At 50.8% G+C, this 22,680-nt stretch overlaps 1 protein-coding gene across 8 annotated transcripts in view; it reads left to right on the top strand.

Moving 5' to 3' along the window:
- Window positions 1–22,680, top strand: part of ITSN2 (intersectin 2) — a 93,336-nt gene that overhangs the window by 11,874 nt on the left and 58,782 nt on the right. For 5 of the 8 annotated variants that reach the window (XR_011976950.1, XM_072653173.1, XM_072653085.1 and 2 more), the window contains exons 1-7: window positions 9,941–9,986; window positions 10,572–10,664; window positions 11,528–11,591; window positions 17,330–17,493; window positions 19,298–19,501; window positions 19,602–19,698; window positions 20,383–20,522. Coding sequence is in view for 7 of the 8 variants with exons in the window: in XM_072653173.1 (XP_072509274.1) it covers window positions 9,956–9,986; window positions 10,572–10,664; window positions 11,528–11,591; window positions 17,330–17,493; window positions 19,298–19,501; window positions 19,602–19,698; window positions 20,383–20,522 (793 nt within the window). In the remaining variant the exon portion in view is untranslated. Of the gene's footprint in view, window positions 1–9,923; window positions 9,987–10,571; window positions 10,665–11,527; window positions 11,592–17,329; window positions 17,494–19,297; window positions 19,502–19,601; window positions 19,699–20,382; window positions 20,523–22,680 lie in introns of those variants that run through there. The other 3 variants (XM_072653017.1, XM_072652857.1, XM_072652945.1) reach the window with 1 other exon arrangement.

Genomic DNA, 22,680 nt, shown 5'->3' with positions numbered 1-22,680 from the left:
TTAACCTGCTGCTCAGAGTTAGGTTAGATGTGCCTGCCTGAGGTGGGCCCAAAGCCCTTGTATGGCATCTTGTTAAGTATCATTGGGCTTTGGGGGAAGCTGTAGTAATGACTGCTGGCCCTAACAGGTGCTCTGGGCTCTTTGTCTTTCTGAGCCACCTCTACCCTTAGTCACCTCTTTCAGGGACTGAGAGGAGTCAGAAGGGAGCAGGATAAGTCACCTAAGTGACAGTTTGCTGTCCAGTGTGCAGACCAGAGGCTGCTGCTCCCCTGAGCTCCCCTGAGCTCCTCCTTCTCTAGAGCAGGTTCCTTAACTGATACCTCCAACCCAGAATTCTTGATGGGCTTAGGGGACAGCTCAGTGCCTTTTGTCTGCTCTGCTGGCGTGGTCTTCCCTTGGGCCAAGCACTTTCTGACCTCAGAGAGAGACAGACATCTCTTTCCCTCTTCAATCATTTTGATACCTACTTTTTAAAAATATATTCAATTTTTTCCCTGATTACATGTTAAAACAATTTTTTTATGTTTTTTAAGTTTTAAATTCCAAATTCTATCCCTCCAACCCTCCTTTCTCTCTGTTCTCCCTGAGATGGTAAGCAATCCAGTGCAGGTTACACATGTACAGTCATGTAAAACATCTCCATATTAGTCATTTTGTGCGAGAAGACTCAAGCAAAAGAAAGAAAAAGAAAGAGAACAGTGTCAAGAGCCCATCTTTTCCTTTGGATTCCTCTGTGCATTGTCCTGTTCTCAGGCTTCATTAGGGAAACAGACTCAGCTGCTCAGGGAGAATGAGAGGGCCTGGCTGGAGGCCCCAGAAGCAGGGTGGCACCTTCTCTGTCACTTAGTATCTTACGGAGTTGTCTGGGGCCATGAGAAGGGAAGGGTCTTGCCCAGGGCCACCCGGCTGGTCACTCAGGGAGGTGGGTCTGAAACCTCGTGCTCTCCATTTGCCCACCTGCTGCTGCTTCCAGGCACATAGTACCTTGGAGAGCTCTTTCCTCTCCATCCCTGGGGCAGGGGAAGGAGCTCTGAGGGTTCAGAAGCTTAACCAAGGCCCAGAGGTGGCCGGGTGGAGAGCGCTGGGCTTGGCCCCACAGGCCTCACTGTTTCATTGGTCTTATTTTCTGGAAATGGGGCCCAGTAGCAGGACCAGTCATCCAGTCTGACTTCTGTGCTGTTGGCTCTTTGTGTGCATTTGTTCATTTTGCCCCCACCGCATGGGTAAATAGTGTGAAAGACAGCAAAAAGTTAAGTTTCCACAGAGTTACTAGTTGATGAAGTCCCTGAGAGTAAGCCAGATAATAAGAAAGCTAGCAGACTGCAGGTGGACTCAACCAATCAGGAGACAGACAGTGGCCTTCAGAAAATTACAAAGTTCCTGATAAAGAGGACCAGATCTAAAACTAGCTTAAACTAGTTGGGAAATGACCTCGAATAGCCTGGAGAGGGCTTCTCTTCACTGCACTTGCTTAACGAACCAGACACAACCCACATAAAATTATCCCTCCATTTTCTGATCATGGGTCCAGTGTTGAAGCATGTTTGGGAGGGGATCACATCGAGGGTGGTTACATAATGAGCATGGAGAGAAGATGGTGACCTAATGGAGAATGGACCCATCCATCTCCTGATGGAAGGATCTGTCCTGAACTAACAGTGTACTAATGCTTTCGCTTCTGTATCCAGCGCTCCCTCCTCCTGAAAAAGGGGTTGGAGTCCACTTTGCCTAAGGCATTCAATTCCTCTGAACTCTGCTGCAATAAATTTTCCTTGATACCTTTTTAGTGTCAAGCATGTTTCTAACAATAGTCAAATCTGTTCTATACAAGGCCCTTGCTGGCTAAACTTATGAAGAAAGGAGACTTACCTCTGGACCTCCTTTGGGGCCCAGTCCTCTGCTTACTTATTTGGGGCAAGGCTTGGGCCCTGCCTTCTCAGGGTTGTGAGTAACTTCACAGCCTCTCCAACTTTGGAGGCCATTTAGTCATCTGATGTGGCCCTAAGCTTACCCTGCCCTTATGACTTTTGGAGAGGGCAGGTCAGTGAGCTGCCCTTGGGGTCAGAAGGCTTTTCCTGGAATTTCCCCTACTTCCCTCTGGCCTCTGTCTCATCGTTAGCTTCTTGAGGGCAGAGATTGCTTCATATTTGAGTTTATAACCTAGTGCATGGCACAGAGAAAGTGATTTTTCACGTCACAATGGGAGTTTGTGATAAAATCTTTTCTTCCTTGTGTGGTACGCCTGGCAGTCCATCAGTAGGCATTTGTGAAGCTGTTAGGGTGGGCCAGGAATAGTATGAATAGGGTCCCTGCCCTCCTTACCTTCCAACAGAGGAAACAAAAGTATGTGTAATTGTCAACACCTCCTCAGTAACTTTCAATCAAGCAAGCATTGATTAGATGCTGACTGTATGCCAGGCACACAGAAGGGCAGAAACAAACCCTGTCCTCAGGCATCTTACTTTCTAATGGAGAGACAACATGTATCAGTGATAACAGGGTAGAGTTTATTTTTGGAAGTAACTTAGAACTTACTATACTTACTTATACATTATTTTAACATTCATTTTTTTACATTTTGAGTTCCAGATTCTCCCTCCCCACCCTTCCCCCATTTTGAGAAGACAGAGGGTAGACAGGAAGCTTCCACATTAGACCTGTTGGAAAAAACAAACAAGAAAATAAAGCGAGTGGAAACAGTCTGCTTCAGTCTGCTCTTGGAGTTTGTCCGTGGTCTGCGGAGGAGGGGAGTGTTTTTATCCCAGTTGATCACTGTTGCACCATTGATGTTGCTGGGCACGATGTTCTTCTGGTCATACAGAGCACAGGGAAGGTGACCTTAGTGAGGAGGGTATTGGCGGTTTGGATTTTGGAGTTGGCCCTCCAGCTGGGATTCATTGGGTTGGGAGGGGGAGCATTGCAGACATGAGAGTGTTGTATGCGAGAAACAGCCAAGAGGCCAGCCTCTCTGGGGTCTGGACCCTGGGAGGGTGTGAAAGGGTAAGAAAGGACTTTAAATGCTCCCATCTGCCAGTCAGTAGACCTACCATGTGTCAACCTGTGCTAAACTCTGAGGACACAAAAAGAAGCCAAAGTTAAGACACTGTCTGCCCTCTCGGGAGCATGTGCTCTATGGGGGAAGACAGCGCATAAGATAGAGGTGAAAAGAAACAGGAGGTAGAAGGAGAGCCAAGAAGGGATTACAGTTTGACTGGGTGCCCAGAAGGAGCTCACCAGTGGCAGAAGAGAGGGAGCCAGCATGGAACAGGGGTATTCCAGGGGCTGTTCTAGGGTGAGCAGGCACGCTTCACATCTTCCCTCAGCATGGAGGGAAGGTCCAGGGCAAGTGGGACCAGGAAGACCCATTGGAAAGCTATTCCAGTAGACCAATATGAGGCCAAGAAGGACCTCAAGAGGAGATGTGGGCCAGAGGTGATGGAGAGACAGAAATTCTGAGGTTTGGTTGTGTGGCATGGTGGGTTGTGTGTCATGAGAGGAAGGCTTGGCAAGAAGGCCTTCCATCCATTCCTTGCCACATCCTGATGATTTTGGAACGCTTTGTTTTAGAGAGAAAGAAACCAAGGCCAGCACCATTTTAGTGACTTGCCCCAGGTCACACAAGTCAGAGACAAGACTTGAGGCCACTCTCCCTTGTGACTCTTGGTTCAGGACCCTGGGTGCTGTCTCAAAGAGAGTAGGCAGCCTGAGGGGCGGGAGGATCACAGATTCAGGAATGGGAGAGTGGGGGATACCTTAGTGACCTCTGATCCAGCCTGAACGCCAAAGGAAACCCCACTGGGACATCCCCAGTCTCTGCTTGAAGACCTCTCCTTGTAAGGAAGTTGTTCCTGACCTCAGTCTGAAATGTGCTTCTTAGTTACCTCCACCCCTCTACTTGTGTTCCCTCTGTCCTTGAGGCCAAACCAAACCACTGTGAGCACGAGGACAACAGCTCTAGGGTGGGGGTCAGGAGGCTGGGGCCTCAACCGAGTTAGTTCTCTTTCTTCCTTGATAAAATGAGTGGCTCCTTTCTAACTCTTACCATTCCATGACTGAATGTCATGGAATCACATCTTCTGCTCTGAGAAGGACTGGTCTAATTCCAAACCAGCCTGTGAATTTACTCTCTTTCCTCCAGTAGACTGATACCTTTTTCTCCAGGATCTCTTTCCTCTAAAACTGTAAGGAAGGAAGGCAGTTGCCCTTCCTTAACTTTGGGAATGGCCTGTGTATCTGGTTAAATAATTCTGGGTTTGGGAGTCTTTGGTAGGTGATGAGAGACTGAAAGGGAAGCATTGGCTGGTGGGTTTTTGGTTTGTTTTTGATAGAGAAAAAACAAATGGCTCAAATGAGGTAGGAGAGGATCATGAGGAAGGGGTGTCATAAGAGGAGGGACTGCCTTGCTCTGATATTGCTTCTTTTCTCTCTGCTAAGGAGAATAACTTTGAACTGCCAAGGCCAAAACAACAGCGCGTCAAGCCAAGAAAAGTATGGAGAGGGGCTCCAAGCTGTCCTGGGCCAGTCCAGGGCTCTGGTACGCAATCAGGGCATGTGATCACTGAGCCCGCAGCACCAGAGAGCTTGGTTTTTAAATATTATTTTCAGCTCCAAATCCTCTCGCTTCTATAATCCTTCTGCCCATTGAGAAAGCAAGAAAAACAAGACTTGTTATAAAAGTGTAGAATCTAGAAAAATCCATTTTCACATTTTCTGTGCCCTGTCCCTCCCCAGAAAAGTATGTCTCAGTCTGCAGTGTTGATCCCATCGCCTCTGTGTCTAGGGGTGAGCAGCGCGTTTCATCAGCAGCCCTTTGGAACTGCTGATCTTTGTTGTTATATGTAGATTCTTCTCCTGGTTCTGCACACTTTACTTGGCATTAATTTGTACATCTTGCCAGGTTTCTCTGAAATTATCCCCTTTGTCATTTCTTGCTGTGTCACGTTCACGTACAATAACTTGTTTCGCCATTCCCTGATCATTGGGCAGCCTCTCAGTTTCCACTTCTTTGCCACCACAGGATGTTTTTGTCCGCATAGATCTTCATCCACTAACGTCCTCTAATTCCTCGAATTTTCCTCTTTGATTTCTTTGGAGCAGGAGCCCATAGCAGTGTCACTGGGTCGAGAGATATGCACAATTTAATGACATTTGGGGCAGAGTTCCACATTCTTTTCCAGAATGGCTAGACCAGTTCACAGCGCCGTCAGCAGTACATCCATGTGCCTGTTTTCCCACAGCTGCTCCAACATTTGTCGTTTTCCTTTCTGGTCTGCTTTGCTGTTCTGATGCTAGTGAGGTCATACTTCAGAACTGTTTTGATTTAATTGTTTAAAAATTTCAATTTTAATCATTAGTGAACTGAAGCATCTTTTGTAAGTTTGTTGCTAGCCTGGATCTCTTCCTCTGAAAACTTCCTGTTATGTTGTCTGACCGTTTATCAGTTGAGGCATTTAGGGTTAGGGTTTTATTCTTAGACATTTGGGTCAATTATAGATGGATGGATGGATGGATGGATGGATGGATGGATGGATGGATGGATGGATGGGTGGATGGATGGGTGGGTGGGTGGATGGATGGATGGATGGATGGATGGATGGATGGATGGATACAGATGGACACAGGTCTGGTCATGTCACCCCACCCCTACAATCAGCTGCAGTGACTCCCTCTCACCTCTAGGATCAAATAGAACATCCCCTTCAGCCTGGCCCTTTCCTGCTTTTCCCTTGCTCTCTCCATACTCTGATCCGGTGACACTGGCCTCCTTACACTCCTATCTCCCCACTCCTTGCCTTTTCCCTGGCAATGCTTCATCCCGACAATGCTCTCCCTCTTCCTTCTTCATCCTTGCTCCCCTGAACTCCTTCAGGCCCCAGCTCAAATCCAGCCTCCCCCAGCAGGCCTTTTTTTTATCTTGGCCAGTGATGGAGTTCATTTAATGAATTTTCTTTGATTAAATAATATTTTACTTTCCACCCAATTACATGTAGAAACAGTTTTTTATATTCATTTTTTTTAAGTTTTGAGTTCCAAATTGTATCCCTTCCTCTCTCCCTCCCTCCTCTCCCCCTTCCCTGAGACAGTAAGCAATCTGATATAAGTTATACATGTGCAGTCATATAAAACATTTCCCTATTAGTTATTTTGTATAAGAAGACTTAACAAAAAAAGTGAAAAATAGGATGCATCAGTCTGGATTCAGACAACATCAGTTCTTTCTTTAATCATGAATCCTTTGGGATTGTCTTGGATCGCTGTATTGTGAGAAGAGCAAAGCCATTTGTGGTTCTTCATTGGAGAATATCACTCTTACTGTGTACGACGTTCTCCTGGTTCTGCTCACGTCACTTTGTGTCAGTTCATGTACGTCTTTCCAGATTTTTCTGAACGCTTCCTGCTCATCCTTTCTTATTGCACAGTAACGTTCCATTATGATCGGATGCCATCGCCCAGTTGATGGGCATCCCCTCGGTCTCCAATTCTTAACAGCTATAAATGTTTTTGTACAGATCGGTCCTTTTCCCTTTTGGGGGCAGTCTGGGCAGGCCTGGCAGTAGTATTGTTGGATCAGAGGATGTGCAGAATTTGATAGCCCTTTGGGAAGAGTTCCAAACTGTTCCCCAGAGTAGTTGAATCCGTTTGGGATTCCACCAAGAGTGCGTTTGAATCCCAGTTTTCCCACGTTCCCCCAGCATTTGCTTTTTTGTCATATTAGCCAATCTGGTGGGTGTGAGGCGGTGCCTCGGAGTTGTCTGGATTTCTATTTCTCTATTCAATAGCAATTTAGAGCATTTTTTCGCATGATTGTGGATGGCTTTTATATCTTTGTCTGAAACCTGCCTCTTCATATCCTTTGACCATTTATCAGCTGGGGAGTGACTTGAATTTTTATACATTTGACTCAGTTCTCTATATTTATGAGGCCTTTATTAAAGATATTTGCTGTAAAAAAAAGTTCCCAACTTTCCTCCTCCTCGTTGTGGTCGCATTGGTTTTCTTTGTGCAAAGACTTTAATTTTATGTAACCAAAGTGATCCATCTGACATTTCATAGTTCCCTCTACCCCTTGTTTGGTCCTGAATTCTTCCCTTATTCATACTAACAGCTAAACTGTTCCATGTTCTCTTCATTTGCCTTTTCCAGCCCCAACTGCCAGTACCTTACCTGTAATAGGTCCCATTTATATTGGGACATCATACACTGTATATGCCTCGTATGGATAATAGTGGCTTGCGTGGTTACTCCTCATCTCCCCATTCGAATGGGCATTCCTTGAGCACACTCTTGTGCCTGCTGGTGGAGCTCACTGCCTGCCCATCCTTCCTTGGCCTCATCCTACTGAGGATGGGGACATCTAGGATTGAGCCCTCAGGTTGGTCTCCGTCTGACCTGCCGCAGCATAAATGGAGTAGTTGTTCTTTGGGGGCCATTAGCCCCAGCCCTCCAGGAACAAAGATGAAGACAATGGAACCTCTGAAGTATCCAACAAAGGCCTCTTTGGGCCCACACAGTATTAGGGAAACAGAAGAAGAAATGAACAGGTGCCTGATCCCATCCAGCTTTTGAGGATCTCCAGAGCAGACTTCCAAGATCAAAAGTCCACATTCGCAGGAGTCTTAGAATTTCAAAATTCAACATTCAGGTCAATTCAATATGAAAGAAACCATCGTTTTCCTGCCATTCCTTTGCAGGGGGCTGAAATCCCAAAAGGTCGACCTTATGCCTCTAGTAGACAAGGCCTTTTTGTCTGCAATCTGGAGGGCCAGGCTGTGCCAGGTCTCTTTACTTGGATAGCTATGCAGGAGGTCACTGGGACTGGAATGGTCCCCACATGCCCCCCCCACCCAGTGTCATCTTTTCTCTTCCTCTTCCTCATTAAGAAAGTTATTCCTTCTTTCCTGCTTGCAAAATCAAGTGGCAGTAGATAGCATTGGAGGGGGTGGAGATTAAAAATGATGACCTTTTACTTCTTCCTCTTGCCTTCTGAGGATGTGCCTTTTTGTCAGGGTGTGTGTCATCATTCCTGCCCAAGGGCCTTTCCCCCTCTTTAACTGTGAACAAATTGAGGGCTTGCGTATGTCATTGCTGTCTACCACTGCTAAGTTTAGGAGCAGCCCCACGCTCGGCTATTGAAATGAAGCTGTCTCTAGGTCTCTGGCTCCTTATCTTGATTTGGGGCCAGCTCTCATCCTTTGGAGAATCCCAGAGAGAAAATCAGTGATGCGTGCAGATTCAGTAATGACCCAGATGGTCCATTGTTATCCTGGGTAATCAAACACTGACTGGCCACCACAGTTGGGTATTGTCTACACGACATGTGCTTCTCACATGGCGTCTATGTGACCTTGGGCCTCAGTTTCCCCCTCCTTTCTGACTCTAGTTGTAATAATCCATGATTCTCAGAAAATAGGTAATCAGTGTAAGCTTGTAGTTGTCTCTCATTTCAATCTGTCATGAGTTTAATTCTCTTTGGTGTGGCTCATGAGTAATTGTCCTCTAACCTCATGTAACTTATGTGTCTTAAGGAGAAAGTGAGAGACCTCAGAAAGCCTTGGTCTCCAAATGGGAGTTGGGCTAGGACCCCAAAGGATGTCAGAGGATTCATGGATGTCAGGAAGATCTGGGCTCCATGATAAACAGGCAGGAGTTTGTCTCCAGCACGGTCACACCTACCCTCACTTCCACACCCTCCCACTCTGCCCTGTCCCTGGGCTGTGCTAGCTTCCCACCTCTCCTACCCACTCTCTAGGCAGGTTATGCCATAACTGTGCTGGAATGCTCAGCCACCTTATCAATGGATCAAGTCATTCCAAGAGTATTTATAGCCAGGTCACTGAGGATGAAAGCCTCCTTCGGGAGCTGCCACCCTGGTGAGGAGAGCCTCTGGCATCTCTCAAAGGGCATGCAGTATCAGTGTACAGTAAACACAGCAGGCCAAAACCCTGGGCTGGGGCAGTGACAGGGGAGCAGGAAAGAGCCCCACCCACCCCAGCTTCTCCTTGTGGGTGGGACAGTGCATCAGACCTGAGGAGCAGGTTGGGCTACCTTCTCCTCTTATCCCAATTTCCTTCTTCCCTGCAGTCTGACCATGCAGGACCAATCAGTTTGCCAGCCTTTCCTCTCATCTGTCTAAGTCCCTTCCCTCAGCCCTGCTGGTGCCGCCCTGGGGACCTTGTGGCCTGGCTGTCTCCCTCCCCCCCTCCCCCCGCCTCTTTCTCCTCAGGGCTCTGCTCCCTCCACATTCAGCAGAGAGTCCTTTGTTGTCCTGGCCTGGCCTCACATTTCTGTCTTGGCATTTGTCATCTCCTGAGCCCCGGATGCTTTTGGCCCTCACTCCTACCTCCCATAGTCCCTTGTTTCCTTCAGTATTCAGCTGGGCACCCCCTTCCCTCCCTTCCCTTGCTCCCTACCTGGATGACCTGCTATTTATTTCCTGTAGACTTACATGACATTTTAGATAGAGGGCAGGGAGAATGTTGTTTGCATCCCCAGTGCCCAGCAGAGTGCCCAGTGCCCAGTAATCAATGCACATGATTGATTGTTGACGGTGGAGAGATGGTGTTGGGAGGGTCACAGTAATGCAGGACTCTCATTTGGGGATTCCATCAGAGCCAGTGGGGATCTTTGGACTCATCCACTTGGAGCATAGCTCCAGTGTGCCAAATCCAGACATGTAGCTTCCCAGACATTTTGCTCCTTTCCCAGTATTCGTTGGGAGTGATTACTGGCTTCTCTTGAAGCTCATTCTTTCAATTACTGTCAGAATCCCCCTTTGCACTCTCCCCCCCAAGTGTAAATCATGCCTGTTTAGCAGGATCCCAAGCCTGTACTTGCCCCTTACCCAAGTGGGGTGTAAAGGGTGGACCTGCCTCCTGGCATGAGGCATTATTAATCCCAGAACCATGTGTTTGTTCATGTTGCAGATGGCTGAGAGCTTTGAGGCAGCCCTGGGACCATGATGGCTCAATTTCCAGCGGTTATGAATGGTAAGGAAGGAGTGGGGGCCTGTTTGATTCTTTGGGGGTTGAGCTCCCACCAAGCATACTTTGGCACTGCCTGTGGTAGAGGGAGTGGGCAGTCTCATCTTCCACACCTAGGGCCTCTGTGGGGAGGAGCCTTGTGTGGCACTCGGAAACCCCCACAAGACTCATGCCCCTTCTGCAATGGATCACACTGGCATCCTTTCCAAAGGAGATCAGCTCTGCCACCCTTGAAAGCCCCATGTCGCTCTCCGCCTGGGGCAGGTCTTCAGGGAATAGAAGCGGACACTGTGATTGCAAAGCTCCCCCCAAAAGGGTCTCCGTCTGATGAATGCATGAAGTCATCCTTTGTGCTGTTCAGGCCTTCCCTTCCCCCGCATACTCCTCCCCCCATGCTCCCCCCTTCTCTCCTTCCTACTCTCCCTTCCCCATCTTCTTTCTCCTCTTCCTGCTCCTCCCCTCCTCTCCTATATTTGGGAGCTAACCTCAGGGTGGAAACGGTTCTGTCATTGGCCATTGCCAGTGTACATGCTGCTCTGCCCCCAAATGTCCAGTGGCATCTCATGGCTGCATCTTCCCTGTGTGTTTTAGGAGGCCCTACCATGTGGGCCATCACCTCAGAAGAGCGGGCCAAGCACGACAAGCAGTTTGACAGCCTCCGGCCTGCAGGGGGACACATCACAGGTCAGTGTGGGTGCTTCTGGAGCAGCCTCATCATCGCAGCCACCCGTGCATTCAGGACTCCTCTTTTCTGGCTTTCTTTTTTCCCTCTGCACTGTTTTGTACAAAAGGCTCCTTAAGGTCCTCCAAAGGTTTTATCCTTCTTTCCATATGTTATCTAGAGACTGACCCTCATCAAGTCAGTTTTGCTAACTTGATTATAAAATGGTTCAGCCAGATAGCCATCCTGGATTGGTTGGGAACCACTGTAAGTGTGGATTATTAGTTATGTGAAAGCTGCTTTGGGAAGGGCACAGAGGAGGAAACCTGCATTGATAAAGCACCTACTGTGTGCCAGACACTGGGTTCCACACTTTACAAATAGGATCTCTTTTGATCCTCACAATCCACTAGGAAGGGTGGGGCACAGAGGCAGACAGAGGGTCACACAGCTGGGATGTGTCTGGAGCTAGATATGAACTCAGGTCTTTGTCACGACATTCTCTGTAATGGGTCTGTCACATAAGGCCCTCACTCCCTTGTCACAGGTAAGGGATCCCTCTGCCAGAGTGCAGGCCTGACCTTGGTTCCCTCCAGCCAACTTTGGCCTCCCCTCCTCATGCATCCACACTAGCTTCTGGGCCTGGTAGTTACCCCTGCTCTCCTCTGCCTCTTCAGATCCCAAGCTTCCTTCACTGTTGTGCCCAAGCCTTGCCAGCTTTCCTGCCCGCTGCCAGCATCTTCCCCCAAGAGCTTTGAAGACTGGGCTTGTTCTGGTTTTGTCTTGGCTCAACTTGTGCTCTATGCTGCATGTGGTACAATGTGCATTGATTGGCTGATCGACTGCTGAGCTCAGTGGCTCATTTTTATTCTTGTTTCTGCTGCAGGTGATCAAGCACGTGGTTTCTTCTTACAGTCCGGCCTCCCAGCTCCTGTTTTAGCTGAAATATGGTAAAGCATTGTTCTTTTTTGATTTAAATACTTAAAGATGGGCAGTCTTTGCTTTTCAGATGAAGCATGTTAGAGCACATAAGTCAGGGCCTGCATTTTACCGTGCTAGAGATTGTTGAGGAAACCCTTCTTCCTGCTAGAAGAAGCTGGCGTTACTTTTGGGCTGGAGAGCCCTCCAGGACCTCTGGCCATTGGGCACCTCCCCCAGGACAGCACCAGTGCCAGGGAGGTGTTTCCTGACTTCTTGGCCGATTTCTGCCATGGTGACGTGTGTAGAGCCAGCTATCAGCAGGATGTGGCTCCGACTCTTGGCTTCTGGGGGGGAAGGGGTCCTTCCTGGTCCTTCAGCAGCTGCTCCGATTCTGTCACATGCCATCTCCATACTTTCTCTCCAGGGTTTTTCATTTCTCAGTTAATCTAAGAATCTTTCAGATTTTTTGGTGCTGATTCTGCCACTTTTAATTCCTAAAGAAAACGTTCCCCCCTTTATAGCTTTTTCATATCTTGGTTCTTGTTTTTTCCCCCACTCTTGGAAATGTCCAGTCTTCTTTTGACCTTTGCCCATTAATCCTCACCTGATGTCAGCCAGGGAGGAAACATTTAATAGGTGCCTACTGTGTGCCATGTACAGTGCTGAGCATGGGATGTTCAAGGCAGGGCGAAAACAGCCCTTCCCCTCAAGCTTACAATCCAAAATCAGATGCCTAGAAACGCTTGGGCCCAAGTCTGGAGTCTCTAGGGTCTTACAGACTTTTGTTGACCACCAAAGATGAAAAAAAAAGGAAAGTGAAGCCTGGATTAGAAGGGACAGACAGGGGTAGTAGGCAGTCACTCACAGCTCTTGAGCCTAGATCCCCATCCTGAAGCCCAGGGACACTAAGAATGCACCAGAAATAACAGTCAGAAAGAAAAGCAGAGACCCAGTGCAGAGGTCTGTGTTGCCAGCCTGCACCGCACACAAAAACCCCAGAGCCCTGGGGAAACTCAGAACAGAAAGAGGCCAGAGGCAATGGAAGATCGCCCAGGACAGCCCCACAGGTGGCTGGCACAATGTTCAGGCACCCAAGCCACAACCAGAGGGAGGACCAGGCAGCCATGAAGCATGGGAACCTGCTGCCCATCCAGTCATCAGCATCTGTGGGGAATGGCAGCACTGGATTCAGAGCTTTGCAGATGGGATGAGGCAAGGCGAAAACCAGAACCTGGAGACTGGGGCTGGGCCTTGGCCTAGCCTGGCATCTATCAGGCCCCAAGTAGGGTCTGTCCATAGCAGAAAGTCTGTAGCCCAAGAGCAAGCCAGGCCTCAGAGACTGCCAGGGTACCCAGAAAAAATGAAGCACAGGATGGGAAGGGATGACAGCAGAGCCTCCCTCCAGTCTTTGTCCCTTGAGAATGACCAGGCTTTCTATGAAGATGGGGGTCAGCAGAGTCGGAGGTCAGCTGCAGAGAGTCCAGGAAGGATGAGCCCATGAAGAGGTGGCACTAGGTAACCTCGGAGTGAACAGTTTGAGTGAAGCTGAAATTCAAGAAATCTCCAAGAGACAGCAGGCAGAAGCTTGGCAAAGAGTTTAGCTGTGAAAGGGCCCGAGGCGGGTAGCATGGGGAAGGCCTGCCCTTGTTTGTGGCCAGCAGAACCAGCGATCTGGATATCTGCTGGGCAGAGGAGACAGGAGAGGACAGACGTGGAGCCCCTGCCTGCTGGATAGGAGGGGAGCTCCATAGCTGCCATGTCCCTTGTCCCTGGCGCTACACAATTCTGTGTGTACCCCCTGAGCATAAGAACAGCACTGGTGCCGCATTGGGGCAAATGAAGGACTGATCGAGGGACCTGGTGGGCTTTGGACATGATTCTGGAGGACTTGAGGCAAAACTGAAGGAAGCCCCTGAGAACTGACCTCATCTGTAGGTTGAGAGGGCCAGACTCAGTGCCTCCTGATGCCCCTTTGGGCTCCCACACATTGATGTTGGTAAGACAAGGTAAGAACCTGGCAAGAGACAGCAAAGGGAGCAGTCATTGTTGTGAGGAGACACCCAATCAAGGGCCACAGGACCGTTGGAATAGGGGGTGTGGCCCTTATCCCAGGGACCCCTGAGCATAAGATGCTTGTGTTTCTATCCTGGACAAGTGGCAGTTCTGTGCGCAGTGGTCAGGCGGGTCTTCAAGGATGAAAGTCACCAGCAAGTTAACCAAAGTCAGGAGGGAACATGGCAGAAGGCTGATGGGAAGAAGGCCAGAGAGCATGTGTGTTAAGGGGGCATGGTCCTGCTCCTGCCTCCAGCTGCTGGTGGGGCTGGAGAATTCAGGTATGAATCAGGGTCACAGGAAAGAGAGCAAAGTCCTGGTGGTTGGGTGGCCCTCGCTGAACTGATCTTAGCAGAGAGGTTGGGGGCTGCATGTGCCTGACACTGAGAGAGAACTCACCACCTGCAACCCTTCCCTAGGCCACAAACCATGTGGTCACAATGGGCCTCAAGACAAGAGCCAGAGGCACACAGGTGGCATTTTATCCTTGCTGTCCACAAACGCCAGCCATGTCAGAGGAGGGGGAAATGAAGGTGGGGCCTCATGCTGGGTTTGAGATGTCTGCACCATTGAGGACATGCAGCCTCCTGGTCATGGAGGAAACATTTCTGATATGGAAGGAGGAAGGAAGAGAGGGGAGGAGAGGAAAGGAGAGGAAGGAAGGGAGAGAAAAGAAGGAATATTAAGCAGTCACTAGGCTGAGTGCTTTACAAATGTGATCTCATTTGATCCTTACAGTAACTTTGGGAGGGAGGTGCTATTATTAGCCCCACTTGGCAGATGAGGAAACTGAGACGGACAAGTTAAGTGACTTGTCCAGGGTCACACAGCATATCTTTCTGCTTCCAGGCCCATAACTCTACCCATTGTGCCATCTTGCTGCCTCTAAAAGGCAGAAAGAGCACTGGGGAGGTGATGAACCTGCCCACATCCCGTGGTCTGTGAGGTCTGCACCATGCTGGGGAGGGAGGCCATAGACACTGAGCAAACACCTCTGACGTTTTGTAACCTGTTTGGGTCACTCCTTCACTGCACACCCTGTGCCATCCCCATGCCCTGGTGCAAGGCTGCATTGGATGGTGGCGGTCCTTGAGCTTGGTGCTCCTCTGGCTCTGCACATCTTTCCAGGCTTCCCCTGAATCCTGCGTGTCTTTTCTTGAAGTCCAGAAGCAGTCCCCTCTCCCAGTTGATGAGTGCTTGGCCCCCAGGAAACCCTTTGGTAGAGCCAGGGTTCTGGGCCTCCACTCTAGTTCCTCACATGGGACAGTGCCAGGTAGCTTCACACCCTGATGAGGCCAGTCCCCTGCCATCTCTGTCCTCTTGGTTGCTGTGATTTGGAGCATTCTTTCATGCATTCCACAGTGTTTCTATCAAAGAGGGTTTTTAAAAGCTTTGTTGCAGGACTGAGGAGACTTGAAGGGGCTTGGGTCACTGTTCCAGAGACAGCTCAATCGCTGCCTCCGCCCTGGGCACAGAGGTTTGCCTTCATCCATGTTGGCTCCAGCTTGGGGTTAAGGAGAGCTCCCATCCCCAAGCGGGGTGGGCCTCAGAGCCCAGGCTGGCCTCCCTCTCACCAGAGGCTCAGGTCATGTAGCCCTCATGTGCAGCCCCTCAGCCCCTCACAGCCTTCCCAGCATGTCTCTATGTTTCTTGCCATCACTGGACGAGGTTAGTGCCCACTGACTGGCCCCTGGTGACTCCTTGTCTTCCTGTCTTGGTCACTCACTTCTTCTAGGCCATCCTCGATGGCATTTCTTCTATGGTGGTGCCTGGCACATACATCTCCAGGGCTCTGTGAGTGACCTGCACATGAACATCTCTGGGGGTCTGGCATTGGGTGGCTTGTGGCTGGTGAGCCTGGCTGGAATGGGTCACACCCTTGGTTCAGGGAGAAGCTGGGACCAGCAAAGGTCCTGTGCATCTTCCCCCTCTTTCCCTCTTGCTCCCCACTCCTCTCCCTTGCCCGTCCTCCTCCTCCTGTTTGGTTCCAGAACCATTCAACCAAAAGGTCTAACCCCATTCCTCAACCTGCCTATGCCACCTGTGGTGACCCAGAGCAGCATCTGGGTCCTCCTGTTCATGGTGCCTGGAGCTAGGAGCAAATGCTCTTCCCTGGAACTGAGTGCCACCATCCTGGGAAAGCCCCTTGGCACCAGCCCTTAGTGTCTGTCAGGTTGAAGGGTCCTTTAGGGACAGACTCTGAGTCTTGGTCCAGCCAGCATCTGGGCAGGAATCCCTTGTATAGTAGCCCTGGGTACATGATGCTGGAGTTGGCTCTTTCTTCTCCCACCTGGAGTGGCTTCTGTGGTCTGGACCCCAGAGAAGCTCCTTCCTCCCTTTTAGGAGAGTCAGTTCATCCAGGTGTGGAGCCTGCCCTGCAACTGAGCTGGAGCGGCCCCTGACGTCCCGTCCCTTCACATATGTGAAGAGGGACATTCTTTCTGCGTCTTTGCATCTCTCTGCCCTCACCCCCTTGACTCCAGGTGAATTGAACTGATTTCCCTAGGGCGTGATTTCCAAGTCTTCTTCCCAGGTGGTCCCCCTCTGCTGGGTGTGGGTCCTGTGCAGGGGCTCTGTGGGGAGGGGGTCCCCTTGTGCCACCTGTTCCTTTTCCCCTTTTCTCAGTATTCTGTGTTTGACCTTGTATTGTTCCCTGCTGACCAGAGAAGGCTCAGGGATGGAGGCCTTGACTCCTGGCCCAGTTCTTGAGGATGTGGTTAAAGGGATAGTCAGAACACTTAGACAAGGAAGCTGTGGCTACCCCAGAGCCTTCTTTACTTTGTTACCAGCCTGGTTTCTCTAGATGGCAGCGCCATATTTGTTTGGCAGGGCCTCTCCTGGGCGAGGCTGATCCTGGCTGTCTGTGTCGAGCTGGGGAGGGGAGACTGAGGGCACGGTGTCAGCTGTGGAAGCAGGTTTCCAGGAGAGCCCAGGGATCTCTACCTGCCCCGGGCTTGCATGATGGTGTAGACCATTGTGTAGCTGTCATGGAGACAGGGTCAGGAGTTTGAAAAGACTGCAGTTAGGGAGAGGGAGAAGAAAGTCTTGCCCTTATTCCTTTTAACATGGGAAGACAAAGGCCTGTCTGAAAAAGATCTGGCAGTCTGAGTAGATCACAAGTCTTGAGTGAGCAGTGTGAGAAAGCAGCCTGGGCAGGAGGCTTGTGCCAGTGTACAGTAACACAGTATAGTACAGGACAAAATGGGACAGACCCGCTGGTTTTAGGCTGCGTTTAGAGTGGCCAGACTGTCAGAAATACATCTGTTGTCATGCAGTCCTCCATCCTGTGTAGACCTCATCTGCAGGGCTGGAGGCTGCTCAGTCCAGGAGGCAGGGCCTCCAGTCCTTTGGATGAGGGCTGGCTACAGGACCCAAGGAGCTGTGCTGGCTGCATGCGAGAGCTCTTTGGGCTGGGGTGCAGGAGAGAGTCTGGGTTCTCTTTGGTTTCCAAGAACTGTACAGTGGGAAAATGTGCAGAGAGGACCACTGGGGCTGGAGCTCAGGAAAGCGTTCTGGCATGAGAGGAGAGTTCTTGAGGAGGCACCAGGGAGGCCCTTGGGACGGCTGAAAGAGGAAGGAGAGGCTGCCGCGGTGAAGCAGAGTTCTCTTGACCATCTTGGTAGCATTTGCTCTTTGGTGTTACTGAACCCTCCACTGTGAAGGTTCCTCATGTCACTCCCTGGGTAAGTCCAACACATTTTCTCTTTGCTCTCAGGGCATTATCTGACCTGAATAAAGATGGGAAGATGGACCAGCAGGAGTTCTCCATTGCCATGAAGCTTGTCAAGCTCACGCTCCAAGGACAGCGCCTGCCTCCGTCCCTGCCTCCCATCATGAAGCAGCCTCCTGTCTTCTCCCCCTTGGCATCAGCACGCTTTGGTAGCAGCCCACACCCGTGGGGGCCCCCAGGGAGGGGTAGGGTCAGGGGTAGCAGCCAGTGGGTGGCACAGTGGAAGCTAAAGCCCACCTCCTCTCCAGTGGTGTCATTCCTCACAGATTCCTGATCCCAAAGACCAGCCTTGATCAGGCCAGTGATTGCCCCCTTATGTGCAGCTGTCATCACATCATATGTCGAGCTCCCAGTGCATGGTATGAGATGGCCTGGGAACATCCCTGGGCCATTTCTAGCCATCTCTGGGGCCCAGGCAGTCTCTAAGTCATCAGGGCCCAAAGTAGCAAGGACCTTAATGGAGGCAGCTCATGCTGATAGTGTTTTCCAGAGGTCTTCAGATGTGCACAGTCTTTGGGCAGGTCGGACCAACTTCTGTCCCTGGCTATCACCTAGAGACTTCCTCCCCACAGAGTCAGGGCCACGTGTGGCTTGGTCTGCTAAGCTTTGTTCCCTGACAACCCTTCTGGTGGGGAGTGACCATGGCTCAGCTCCACAGGGACCTGGTTGGCTGCCCTTGGCCACGGCAGCCTGTATCATCACCACAGGCTTGGCACCTGGCAGAAACTCCCTCAATCACATGGGCTACCCCTCACAGAGACTCCTTGAGCGGCCTACTCCCCACACCTTTCACCCTGCCTCTCTCGAACACACAGCTCTTGACTTGAGTCCCCCAGCCACCCAGTGGGTGAATCTCCTCGGTCCCCAGGGCCTTGGGACGCTGTTGAGCACTTAACAGAGACCTAGGGCCAGCATCCATTGCTATTAGGCTTTGCTCGATAGTAATAGTCATTGAGTGAGGTGGGCATTGGAGCCCCATCCCTCCCCCATCAGTTACTCATAGTGAGCCCAAGGGGGAGTCAGGCTGTGTGTCCCCAACAAAGACAGGCCCTCCATAAATGTCCCAAGATGCAATGCCACTGGCTTTCTGAAGGCAGCCCCCAGCTCTGCCAGGGCATGGTCAGTGTATTGCTGTCAGGGATTAGCCTGGCATCATTCTGCAGACATGCCTCTTCTTTCCTCCTTTATGTAAGAAGACAAGTTGTTACCTGAGAGACTCTTATTGTCTCTTGGGGCAGAATGCAGAGTCCAGAAGACCTGGTACTGAGTCCTTCCATACTCCTTATCTGAAAAGGGTGACCAGCCCTCACACCTGCACCTGCCACAGAGATGGTGATCACCAGGCTCACCTGTGTCTGTGTGCTTGTACTTCTCCCAGAGCCTCTGTTCTCCTTTCTTCCTTTGGAAACTAGGGGGATAGCACTTGATGATTTCTCTGCCCTGTGCACACAGGTTGGCCACACCCTTTGTTCTGGGTACCAGAACAAAAAATGCTCTACTGAAACCTGGTGCCAGAAATAGCCTGTGGTTCTCATTACAGTTGTCCTTCGCTGTATCCGAAAGTCAGTCAAACGAATAGTCCTTTTGACTCCTCCGGAGGCATCCCTAGGCCTATGAGCAGCTCTCAGCAGAGGAAGAGATGTGGCCCAGCCTTTGCATAGAGTGGCTGCCCAAGGGTCTGCCTGTGCAGGCAACCATTGGAGTGACCACGTCCTCCATTCCTGGTTCCATGTTTAGTTATAGCGAGATCAGAACACTCCTCGAGAGGAGGAGCGTGTTTGGTGGAGGATGATGTATGCTTGCCGTTATCAGGAGGGCGAGGGCTGGGCTGTGAGAGATGAGCCCACGCAGGGCCTTTGAGGGGGCCTGCCTTGGCGAGGGGCCCCTTCTTAGGGATTGAATCCTGAGCAGGGAGCTCTCAGTCTCACTGCATCTCTTGTATGTCCCCTGCAGGAATGGGAAGCATGCCAAACCTGTCCATCCCTCAGTGTGTGCCTCCAGCTGCCCCCATGGCACCCATGTCCTCAAGGCCTTCTGTCACTTCTCTTCCTCCCTTGGGGATGCCTGCTCCCCTGGTGCCCTCTGTTAGCACCTCATCCCTGCCCAATGGAACTGCTGCTCTTCTCCAGCCCATGACCGTCCCCTTCTCCTCAGCAAGTATGTCTCAGAGTGAGGAAGGGAGTGAGGAAGGGTGGTGTTCAGGGGTTCCCTTTGGGAAGCGCCCAGCAAGGGCACACCTGCTTCTTCTTTCTTGTAGCCTTGCCTCACACATCATCATATGGTCTCCTGATGGGCAGCTTTGGTGGTTCTTGTATCCAGAAGGCCCAGTCCCTGATCGACTTGGGATCAAGCAGGTACAAGCTCTGTGAAATTCCCTGTTTTCCTTCTCTGAAGGTGTATTCTTGGCATTTAGTCTCCCCAAGTCCCTGTTTGGTCTTTGGTGGTGGTTGCAGTACCATTGGGTCCAGAGCACTGGGGCCCTCTGTTCTGCTCTGAAATGTCATTTTAGCCTGGAAGAAAGAGAGGTCAGCTCTGGACTCTCTTCCATCCCTGAAAAACCCAAACCCCCAAGACACCTTTTTCAAACGCTTTAGTAGATATGCATGTTAATTTTGTGCCAATGTGCTATTGAAGTTTTTCATAGCAAGAAAACAGCATGTGTTTACAAGGCTCCATCCCTACAATACAATGTCATTACTCTTGAGTTCGCTTGTCTAGCGGTTGTCCAGGCAAGCAACTTGTCTGAAGCGTTTGAAAGCTTTTAGAAGTTAGTAACACATCAGACAATTACAGGGTCTCTAAAGGCGTTTGGACACAAAAGGCCTGTTTTCACTGAATATTTCATTTAGTGCACTGTTACTCTGTCAGGGTGGACACTCACCATCCTAGGCCCTCCCTGCTGACCACCTTCTCTTACAGAGCCTGGGCTCTTGAGCGTGTGGTCTTCCCCACACTGTCCAAGTCTCAGGGCTGGGCCTTGCCTTGGGGTCCATGGGGAGGGCTGCCGCAGGGCTTGCCTACTTCTCTTTCCCCTACAGCTCCACGTCCTCCACGGCTTCCCTGACGGGGGGCTCACCTAAAGCTGGATCCTCCGACTGGGCTGTCCCGCAGCCCTCGAGGCTAAAGTACCGCCAGAAGTTCAACAGTTTGGATAAGGGCATGACAGGCTACCTCTCAGGTGAGCATGGCTGGCCTGGTGAAAGCCATACAGCTTCTCTTTGGAGCTGAACATTTTGATATCATTTTCTTTAGAATGATGACATGACTCTGTAAGACTGGCACTTTGTCATGCATGGGCAGTGCCTCATTTTTATCCAGGGAGTCAGTCATCTAGCACATTGTCAAGGGGAGGGCCCCTCCTGGGCCCTGACCAAGGGTTTCTAGGTACTCTAATGCCCAGATGGCCACCTTATCAGGCTTTGCATGTCCTGACATCCCCTAGGCACCTGAATGGGCATGTGGGATGGCCTAGTATTAGAGGGAACCCTGAAGGAGCTTTGGAGGGAGACAGCCAGGGTGAAGGCAAGGAAGGGAAAGATGGAGGACCACAGTCCCAGATGCCCCCACAGCTCTGAGAAGGAGGAGGAGAAGGAAAGGGAAGAAGCATTTCTGGAATGTCTAGCCCCACCCTCAGCACTGAACCTGACACATAGGAACTTGCTGCTGATGGGGAGCAGTGATGCAATGTGGGTGAAGGGGAGAGATCCAGGAAGCCAGTTCAGGGGTCTAGTGCTAGGCTGAGGTTCCTTGGTTTTGCTTAGAGGCTGTAGGGAGCCCGTCAGTGGAAGAGACCCATCATATCCATGATTTGGGGAGGGTGGGTGGGTGGTGTTGAGGAGACCAGCTAGAAAACTTTGGTGGGTACCAGGTTAGAGGGGGAGGGGACTGCACCAGAGGGGTGCTTCGGAAGAGGAATCAGCTGGCCTTGGCACTGACATGTTTATAGGAAGCAGAGAAGGGGAAAGAGTCAAGGTGACCCAAAGGCTCTTGGTGCCCTCAACAGGGGAGTGTTTTTGGGGGAGAACAGAGCAATTCTCTCTTAGTGATGCCCCAGGACATCAGGGAGAGTTCACCAGCAGGCATTTGGTGGGAGGAGAAGTTAGAATTGCCTTTTGAAATCTGAATTGTACTAATGATTGAAGAGATGAGGGTGGGCATTGCCACCTATCCTTGGTGAGCTGAGGAGGGGTGGTGATTGGCCAGCATCCCGCCAGGGACCCTTTCCAGAACTGGCATCAAAGGCCATTGTGTCCCTTCTCCAGCTCCCAGAGTCAGGACCCTGCCCCAGTCCAACCTCTCCTCTACCCTCTCCCAGTTGCTAGTCCTCTCCTTCTCCTTTCTCATTCCTTGTGGAAGGGGAGAAGTTCCCTTTGAGGATATGAGGGCATCTGAGCATAGTAGGGATTTTAGAAATGGTTTGCTCCATGGCCAATTGCCTCCAGGTCTGGGAGGCACAACTTGGGGCTTTGTGGAGGACGCAGCCAGGCCTTTACCCCCATAGGCTTATTTGGGGAGCTCTGTAGAGGATTCATTCAGTCAGCCAGTGGCTGTTGGTGGGGTGTCAGCTGTGGGACAGAAACCCTGCCCTCATGGATCTTAGATACCAACATAAAGAATCAAATGCCAGATCCCTTCAGTCATTAGTGGGCAGACTTCCTGTAGGATGCAGCACTTGAGCTGAGCTCTGGCAGAAGGCTTTCTGCCAGGTGGACATGGGAGAACGGGGAGCAGAGGGTGGCAGACAGGATGGCAGACTGTGCAGCGCACCCCGAAGAGGGGCTGAGGCCACACTGGGCAGAGGCTTTAAGAACAGCCAAGCATAGGGTGACAGGGTCAGACCCTTGGTGAGGGAGCCCCTGGGGTGGGGCATTGAAGGAATCCAGGGAAGGAGTGAAGGGGCCAGAAGGGGGAGAGGGAGTGATGGGCTCTGGCTGTGGTGAGAAAAGCAGAGGGAGAAATGGGGCAGCTAGAAGGATGAGGGTACCCTGGACATGGTAGTGAGGGTGTTGGAGATCCCTACAAGCTATCTCCTGTAAAATGTCTAGGCCTAGAGCCCAGAAAAGAGGTGGGGTCTGGGCAGAGAGGTGGTTAAACCTGGGGGCACTGTTCAAAGCAGCCAGAATTCCTTGACCACCTACTCTGTGCTAGGTGCTGTACTGGCTGCAAGGCCATAGAATAGACTCTAGAGACTTTGGGGTCACTCCTAGTTAGTGGCATGGTGTGGGGGCAGGTGAGCACAGGAGCCCTAGAAGGGGCAGCTAGGGGAGGAGAGAATGTCCAGAAGGGAGGGGTCAAGTAGGGGAAGGTGAGAGGAGGCAGTGTGTGCATGCAGAGGA

Source organism: Notamacropus eugenii, chromosome 1, assembly GCF_028372415.1.
Source record: "Notamacropus eugenii isolate mMacEug1 chromosome 1, mMacEug1.pri_v2, whole genome shotgun sequence".
Taxonomy (NCBI): Eukaryota; Metazoa; Chordata; class Mammalia; order Diprotodontia; family Macropodidae; genus Notamacropus; species Notamacropus eugenii.
The sequence above is the reverse complement of the archived record's forward strand: the minus strand, read 5'-3'. Positions and strand labels throughout refer to the sequence as shown.